Source organism: Pezoporus occidentalis, unplaced genomic scaffold (assembly GCF_034315485.1).
Source record: "Pezoporus occidentalis ecotype Australia unplaced genomic scaffold, CSIRO_AGI_Poc_V1 ctg18, whole genome shotgun sequence".
NCBI lineage: Eukaryota > Metazoa > Chordata > Aves > Psittaciformes > Psittacidae > Pezoporus > Pezoporus occidentalis.
Window position 1 is genome coordinate 4,857,420 of NW_026913640.1, and position 8,924 is coordinate 4,866,343.

General features: G+C 37.2%; 1 protein-coding gene across 1 annotated transcript in view; it reads left to right on the plus strand.

The window, feature by feature from the left end:
* The window catches only part of UBL3 (ubiquitin like 3), a 57,943-nt gene extending 50,994 nt beyond the window's left edge, over nt 1-6,949 (plus strand). Inside the window, exons 3-5 of the mRNA XM_062615108.1 lie at nt 1,256-1,342; nt 4,695-4,772; nt 5,179-6,949. Of these exons, the coding sequence (XP_062471092.1) occupies nt 1,256-1,342; nt 4,695-4,772; nt 5,179-5,231 (218 nt within the window). The 3' untranslated portion in view covers nt 5,232-6,949. The remainder of the gene's footprint in view (nt 1-1,255; nt 1,343-4,694; nt 4,773-5,178) is intronic.
* Nucleotides 6,950-8,924: the final 1,975 nt, after the last annotated feature.

Sequence of the window (8,924 nt, forward strand, 5' to 3'; positions counted from 1 at the left end):
CATGGCAGCACTCTGGGATGCTGCAGCCACTGCTGTTGATACCAGCCTTGCTGCCACTGTGTTCTGGGGCCGCAATGGCTCCTGCTGCCCATCTGCCTGCTTGCTTTTTCACACCAGGTGCCTCTCCATACACTCCCTGCAGCCATGGTTTTTGTTTTAAATGCTTCCCCTTTTCCCCTTTTCAGTTCTTCTCATTTTGTGGTGCTTGTATGTTAATTTTATGTTCCCAGTGAACAGGTTGGTTTCTGTTGCTTGTCATGATCCCATGCTGAATAATTCATTTTGGCATATAAACACCACAAAAGCAGAGAGAGAGAACATTTGTGAGCAGCTGTTGCCAGAGATCTGGTCAGCTAAGAAACAGAGGACACTGTATTCCCAGAGAACCCATTTAAATTCAGTGTTTCAAGGTTTTATGATGTTTGTTCTGAAAGCAAAGTGCATATTTATTTGTTGTTCACATTGTGACAGGGAACATTGAAAGATTAGGAAAAGATCATTTAAGCTCCTAAATTATTTAGGGGGCTTAAGCGTTATAGGAAATGCATTACAGGAAAATGCATGCTTGCTTTCCCGAGTCACTGCTTGCCACAGAAAAACACCCACAGATTATCCTTTGAGAAGTTCCTTGCAGTGTGTCAGTCGGCATCAGCTCTGAGAGAAGCCTCTGTTCAGGCTCTCTGCAGTGACTGCTGGGGGATGCTCAGGTCACTGCCCCCTCTGGACATTTAACTGGTTGGAACTGGCCATTGTGGAACACTGCTGAGCAGCCTGCTGAGCCAATTCAGGGCTGTCATCTCAGAATCCCATTTCAAATGACCCATCACATGTGCTTTCAATCTTTGTGGCTGCAGAGCAGCTCTAGCTAGTTGGCTAGTGAGGAGGCAATGCCTTCTGAATGGGAAGAAACTAAAGGCAATTTTATCCAAGTGGATATTAAACCTCAGGAAGCAACTTGCATTTATGAACTATTTAGTGTAGGACTTGTGTATGTACTAAGTATCTCATGCAATCTGTAGAGTTAGTAATATTTATACTTGTAGGCATTATACTTGTAGGCATAAAATTACGTGTTTCTGAATAACAGATTTCAGGAGTGCTAGCCTTGAATTATCTTTCTGTGTCTTCAGCCTGTGCTCTCTCTTCATTGTTTCCTGCAGGAGGCCTATTCTTAGTTTTCTTCTTGGGTAAAGGTGAGAGAAATAACAAAAGGCGTTTTTATTACAATGTAACTGTGAAAATTCTCTCTTTTCAGATTGGGAAGAAGAACAAGTCAGCAGTCCAAATATCTTGCGGCTTATTTATCAAGGGAGGTTTCTTCATGGCAATGTGACATTAGGAGGTATGAAAATAATTTTCATTATGCATGTTACAGCCAGGCAAAGGTGATACTTATTTACAGTGCAGTAAATGCCTCTTTATTATTCAAGATCCCAGGATGGCTTGCTATACAATATTTTTCCTCTGCATAGAGTAACATGTATCTTATTGTGTATTTTTCCATCTTGTTACTGCTAGTTGTTAAACTTTGGGGGGTACCACCTGCTAAGTCGAATTTCCTCTTGCATAAAGAAACAGTAATGCTGCTTTTGTTTCTTCTTTCTAAAATGGAATATTTTGTTCCACCTCTCTTACACTACCCTTGTCATGTAATGTCTGAAGTATCTTAAAATGTTTGATAAACACTGTGATAATTGGTTAACCAATACTTTAAATCTTACTGCAGTGAAGGAAGACACTGTATGAATGAGAATGAGGGAAAGCATTCTTGCTGTCCAGTGCTCTCTCAGGGATACAATTGCATAGTTATGTGAAAGCAGAAGTAAATGGCTCCACTTCATATGCCAAGGAAATGCAATTCAACTATGCCCCCTTGTGGCAAGCTTTCCCCCGTAATTATGTATAGTTGATGGGTATCTTTGATGGAGATATGACATAAAGTTGTAACAATAATCTTTCTTTTTGTAGAGAAGAGTTGCCAGTGTGAATGTCAACTATGTAAATGACTAAACAAAATGAGATTCTCTTCTTTGTGCCAGTTTAGAAATAAATTAATACTTCCACTTTGTATGTTCAGGTTTTTCATGCATTTGGTACTTGAGTACAATACAGAGAAGAGAAAAGAATACAAAATGAGATTTCAGCAATTCTGAAGTTAAGATGAACTTGAAAAGAATATTTCTGAACTGCATATGGTGATCTTTCCATGAAGTGACTGGAATGATACAGTCATTGATTCGCTTTCTATTGTTACTGATGTTGGCTAGTGATGGACGTTTAGAATGGATTTACTCTCCGTATAAATCAATTTTTAATGCTGCTATATATCCAGACAAGATCAATGTCAACTCAACTGTGAGAACTCTGAAATTTTTATTCACTCTTTAATTTGTATGTTTACCAGGTGCCAGCTAGTAGCATTTGGAGTAGGGTTGAAAGACAAATGTGTTGAGTCCTGGATCATCTCTGCCATTAGAGTTGCTCTTCTTACCCTACCTTTTCCAGGCAAGGAGATAGCTAAATGGGATTTTCTTTGCCATTCATCTCTCTCTAGGTGTTGCTCTTGACCACCAGTGCTTGTTCCCTTTGGTGACGTTTGTCTAAATCTGAAAGAACATTGATCATTTATTTAGTGTAGTTAATACATTGTTTAATGAGTTAAGCTGAAAAATAACAGCTGCATGCTGTTGACTCTTGAGTTAACCCAGGTCTATGAATTCTGAACACTTGGGTTCAGGGCATTTTAGTTCATTACTAATCATTCATGCATGCGGTTTAATCACTATGGTTTTACATGTATATTAGTGTTCTTCAAAGATTTTTTCTTTGCTAGATTGTTCTAAGTTAAAAAAAAAACCAAACCTCCCTAAAACACTGGCTTACTTCAGTGCTAATGAAGTTGTCTAGAGCCAGATTATGCATCTGAAAGCGAAGCAGCAGTTTATGAAGCAGCCTGAAAAGACTACTACTTCAGGTTGTGGTGTTCATTAGACGTAACCTGAAGTGAACTGGCTATCTTTGAAAGAGAAAGGGGGAGTGAAGGCAGGGCGGAATTTCTTGCTAAATACAATATTTAGTTTCTTAAGCTGTTACAATACAGTTCATTAAGCTGTTCTGGCTTAATGAACTATAACTGAGTTAGAGCACTTAGTGTTTTATTTGCTTTAGGTGATTAAAAAATATTGACCTGGAGTTTGTACCTGCTGCATACTGAAAGTCACTTTATCAACCACTGAAACAAAAGTTTCCAAGGAAACAGTTTGGTGTTTTTTTAACAGGAGTCTGGTTTCATTTGCATTTGAAAGTGACGTTGTAATATTCCAGTTGTAACCTCGTATATCTCTGTCATCTCCTGAATCTCCTGATACTCAGAAGCCTCAAAAAAAGATGAATTTATAGGAAAAACTGGCTTTTGAGAGAAGTTTTATTTTTAAGAAACTATCTCTTTTGCCAGCTCCTCTGAATGGGCTGTCACTACAAAAACAGTAGAGCGGATGGCATTGGAAGTGGTAAAGGAAAACAGGACCCCTTTGTAAAACTGCTTGTGCCACTCTTGCCTGCCATTCTTGAGCCACAGTTTCATTGTGTGCTGCCTGTGTGAAGGGCTGGGGAGGTAGCTAGGGAGATAGAGTCTGTTCAGCTTCCAACAGGAAATTTCATCCTTTGGCTAAATATTTGGTCTGTACTTTGCTTTTGAAATAATACTAATTAGGGAGGTTCTCAGTTTCTTGTTAGATAATGGTAATCAGTGACTTTTACTTCCTTATTTATTGGGGAGGGGGGAAGGGAAGCCGACCTTGTGCCATACACATACTAAAAGGGGGGGGAGGGGAAGTAAATTCTGATTATAGAAACTCTGGGATAAAAGTGGATGGGAAAGTGGGAAAGGAATGAAATAGAAGTTTAGCTTAGGTGAGAGAAAGGAGTGAGAGAATGAAGATGAGCAAGGAAAGGTTAGGGCGCTCAGGTTCTGTCATGGTGCTCTAAGCAAGAAGCTGGAAATTGCTAATAAAAACTTGTGTGAACTATGCAAACTACTGCTGAAATCAGTTAATCAGAATATTAGTATACTTGTACTAGTTTACTGTAAATAATTAACCTTTGCAGCTCACTGATCAAGTCTCTTCATCTGTCTTGATATTGTGAGAGATGTCCCTAATGTGATTAGTTTGTAATATTTTGTTCTTTCTGTAATGGCTTCCTAAGCTGCTGATGTTCTAGATCAGTATTAAAAGGCAAGATGCAGATATTTTTTATTTTGGAAAATCTTTGCCATGGATCAAAGTATGTTGTAGGAAAATCTGTTTTGCAGTAGTGGTTCCATGTTTTGATGTCTCAGGAGTAACAGTTTAGTGGCTGAATTAGCTGCTTTTTGCATCCATATCAAGGAAGAATGCTTATCACCTGAGTCTTGGTCTGAATGCTCAACTTCTGCTTTTACTTACAAGAGGAAGGCTAAGTTTCCTAACAGGAATATAATGTTTCTAAGAACACAATGTTTTAAGTGATTATTATCAGGTTCCAAGACCTGATCTATAAAATTTTAGCCAGAAATGCCTTTATATGTTTAGTTAGTAGTTCAAACCTCACAGTATTAACTTTTGAACAGAATGTTTATCCAATTATAGCTAGGTTCAGTTGGGTTTTTGAAGAAAAACGACTGTGTTAATAAATCTCCCTTTCTCCTTCTGCAGCATTAAAACTTCCTTTTGGCAAAACAACAGTGATGCATTTGGTGGCTAGAGAGACACTGCCAGAGCCAAACTCTCAAGGTAAGCTGTGCACTAGAGATACTTCTTACTCAAGTATATGGCAAAGCAGTCAGATATTTTACAGGATATTGGGGTATTTCATAGCAGAGAAAAGTCAAGTCCTTGTGGTCTTTTGTGAAGCAAGTAATGGAATGCTTTTGTATATGTTGTTTATAGAAAACTGAGAAATCAACTTTCTGGTTTAGCATTATTCTAGAATACAGAAATTTACTCAAACCTTAACAGCTTTTATTTTTATTATTAAAAACTACTCCTGAGTTATTTTTCACTTATGTATGCATGTCTATAATAATATATTTTTACTAAAAATAATCAAAGGCAAACATGTATCAAGCATCCTGACACACAAAACAACCAAATTGCTGTAGAAATGACATGTAAGCAAAACTTTCTTCTTTCTCCACAGGTCAAAGGAACCGTGAAAAAACTGGAGAAAGCAATTGCTGTGTAATTCTGTAAACCCTGTTAGCTTTACCTGCTAAGTGTGATGTAATATAGTCTTTGTCTTTCATGCTGCTGGAATAGAAGAGGCCCTACCTTGCTTCAGAGACCTGTAGGAAGAGCCTGTCTGTAAATCCATGGAACTGAAATATTACATGAACACTGTCTCATTACTCTTTTTTTGGTTTTTAAGAGAAAGATCTATGAACACTTTCATTGTTTGTTTTCTTTTTTAAATTCCTACTTTTTGTTTGTTGAATAATCTTACAGTACATCAGTTCTTGAAAGAATTCAATCTTCAGGAAAGTTAAAGTGTTCTTTTCCATAGCAGGAATCATTTTGCTGCCACAAAAATCTCCATTAACCAGATCTAACCAGTCAAGCTTTCTAGATGCAATTTGCACTAAATATGGTTGACAGTATATTTCTCATCAACAATCTCTAACAATATTGGAGACACCTAGTGATAACCCACAATGTATAATGCAACACTGGAAAGTAGTATAATTAAAACAAATCTCACTTATGGCCAAATCAAAAGAAAAACTGTTAAGTCAGTTGTAGCTAAGTCAACCTTGGTGGCCGAACTGGCACAGAATAATAACTAAAGCAAGTCTAACTCTATATATTTTCACTGCAACAAACAAACAAAACTATGTGCCTGTAATTTAAAAGCACTCTGTAGAGGGCTGATGAAACTGAATTTTTCGTTACTGCGTGCACTCTGATCTCGTACGTCAGTTGAGTGCTTATTCGGACAGCACAAACCAGTGCAGAGAGTGCATTTCCTAGCCTTAATATGGGAGGGGTAATTTCCTGTAGTTCATAGGCTTTTATTATTGTGCATAAATGTTAGAAAACATAATTTACTAATCAATTTTATGTACTTGAATATTGGCAATTGGTGTTTTTTCAGTCATTTTCTCATCTGTACCTTAGTGTCCAGTGTCATGCTTACTCATTAGAGACTTCAAAAGAATTATTAAAGTTTAAAAAAAGCAAAAAGAAAAATCTCTGCCATAGTACTAGTTTTGTTTCTTTAAGTAATCTGCATTTGGTATTAGTGCTTGCAATGGTATTAAAATCAGAAGCTGATTTTTGAAGGCATACATAATTAAAAAGGATGCCATTCTTTTATTTCATATCAATAATTTAAACGTTGATATGCTAAAGAAATTTGCACAGCACTAAAGCATGAGCTAGTTTCATCTTAAACCTGTAAAAACAATAAAAATAAATTAAAAAAATATAAAAGATTTTATATTTTTTTTTCACTGGGGAGGAATTTCTTCCTGCGTGAAATTACAAATATGTGTAGAATATATTTAATAAAAATCTTATAAAATACATAACTATAGAAGTTAAATATAGATTGGCGTGTAGTATAATAGAACAATATTCCATATAAATAGCTTTAGCCTTTAAAAGAAATGAGTCACAGGTTGACATTGTGTTCTGTACTTAAGTGTCCACAACTCTTACAGATGTTCTGTGTAATTGTTTTTTGAATGATTGGCATCATTCAGATGTAATCAGGTTATTTTATTCATTGTTCCTGCTTTGATGAAATGCTTTATATGCAGTAGATTTACAAAAATATTGTTCATACTGATCAGAATTAAATTTGTATAGAGCAGAGTTTTAAAACAAATTGTAAATAGCACTAAACATTTTCTTTCTGCAACCTGTACTGATAGACTCTTCTGTAAACTAAATAAAAAGACTATTGTAGTGCATTTTGGTGGTGTTTTAAGGGTTGTAGTTAGGTCTGTAACTACTTTTAATAATACTTATTAATCTGGAAACTAATGGTTTATTAAAAAAGGGGGGGAGGATGCAAAACCTGCTGAAAACTGCTGATGGGTTTTATCACTTCGGTTTTGTTTTCCTTTGATGTCAAAAGAAGTAGCCAAGAGGGTTTTTTATGTTGGAGGAGAATGCAGGCATGGGCAATCACAGCTGCAGATGCACTGGTGTACCTCGCTGCAGCTACGTATTCGCAGTCTAAGGCTTCGTAGCCTTCATTAACTTACAGGGAGCTGGGAACTGAGGTGACAGCATTATGTGCTTATTGCCTAAATAAACCGGGGGGGGGGGAATTTCTTTGTACTCTGCAGTGTAGTTACTAAATAAGTAACTATGGGGACACAGATCTTATTTAAGAAAATAAGAAATTTTGATAAGCATCAGCTTGAGAAAGCTACTTGGAGCATGTTATCTTCAACTAGAAAATGAAGCTAACCTTTTCCAAAATGCTTATCACCCAAGTAACGCAGACTCAGATGGGAAATGGCTATGACAGCACAAAAAGAAAGGGGCTGAGGGCAGGACATGTTTTATTTGTTAAACAAGTCTTTCAAATGCATTGATTTTGAAAACTTAATGTTTGAAATGTAATCTTGGTTTGAAAAACCAGGAGAGGTATTTAATGCAGTATAAATACATGAAAACCCAGTAGCCTCTAGTTAAAATATTTGGTGACCTCAAATAGCGAAGTATGTGGAGTTCCCTTTTGTTGAGATGAGTAAGATGCATATATGCACATGTCCAAGCACATCCTTGAATGCTGCTTGGCATTTAAAGCATGAGCTTGCCAAAATAAACTCTTGCAGAAAGCAGATAGAACCATTGCCTTTATTTTCCTGCAAATGCACATTGCAGAGCATTTCTGTTGTGGTGTGAAGCGGGTGGAAAACTGTGGGGAGAATTGGCAAAAGGTTTGTGTTCTTTTTTTCCTTGGATGCTTTGTATTGTGGATGGTTTATTTGCCAGAACAAAAGCAGCAGCTGTTCATCCAGATTCCCCAGCCTTGCTGAAGTTCACACACATGCTTCTCTTTCAAGTTGATTGGAGTCTAGAGACTGCTTGCAGCCCCAAGAGATTAAAGCTAAGTCTTCACGGGGTCAGGGTGCTGGACAGTCTGATAACACATTGAAGAGTTTGGCATTTGTTTTTCACTGTTTGGTAGAAATTATATTTTCTATATGGATGAGTTAATAGATGTCATGAAGAAAGGGGAGAATGAGTTGGAGCCCTTCGTACTATGAAATGTCCTGAAGGGACTGTATCCTTCTCCCATACCATTGCATGTGTTACCAATCATAAATCAATATTCACACCTGAGGTATAATATCCGATGGCAGTGAATGTACTCTGTAACTTCTGTTTTTTTAAATGATAGCAAAAAATGTGACTGTTGAAACAGTCTTAGGGATTAGCTCTGTTGCTGGAGGAAGAAAATATGGCCAGGGTAGTGTTGAAGGCTTTGCTAAGGTGCTGTGTTGATAGGAATCCAGTGCAGATCTCTGAAATCCCTAAATACCTTTCCTTAGTACACTGTGCTTACAACAGGAGGAACATTTAATTTAAAAGGGAAATATACAGTGCTCTGAAAAAGCGTCCTCCTCATACAGGCAAGAAGGAAGGTGGCTGATTTTGGGCTGGCTGAAAGCTGGGAGTTTCTGCAGCTATTCTTTGGGAAAATCATGCCTGTGGTTCTGTGTGTGCTCGGATGATTTGTTATACAAATTTTGCCTCAAGAAGCAAGTAACAATCTGGATATGCTTCATCTAAAACTCACTGTATGCTAATTAAACACACAAACTCAGGCAGATTTACAGTTCTTTGTCCTCTGCAAATTGGCATTTAGATCATTAACAGCAGTTGCACCATTGAAACCGATTGGAATTCTGTGCTTAAATCAGGAAACGG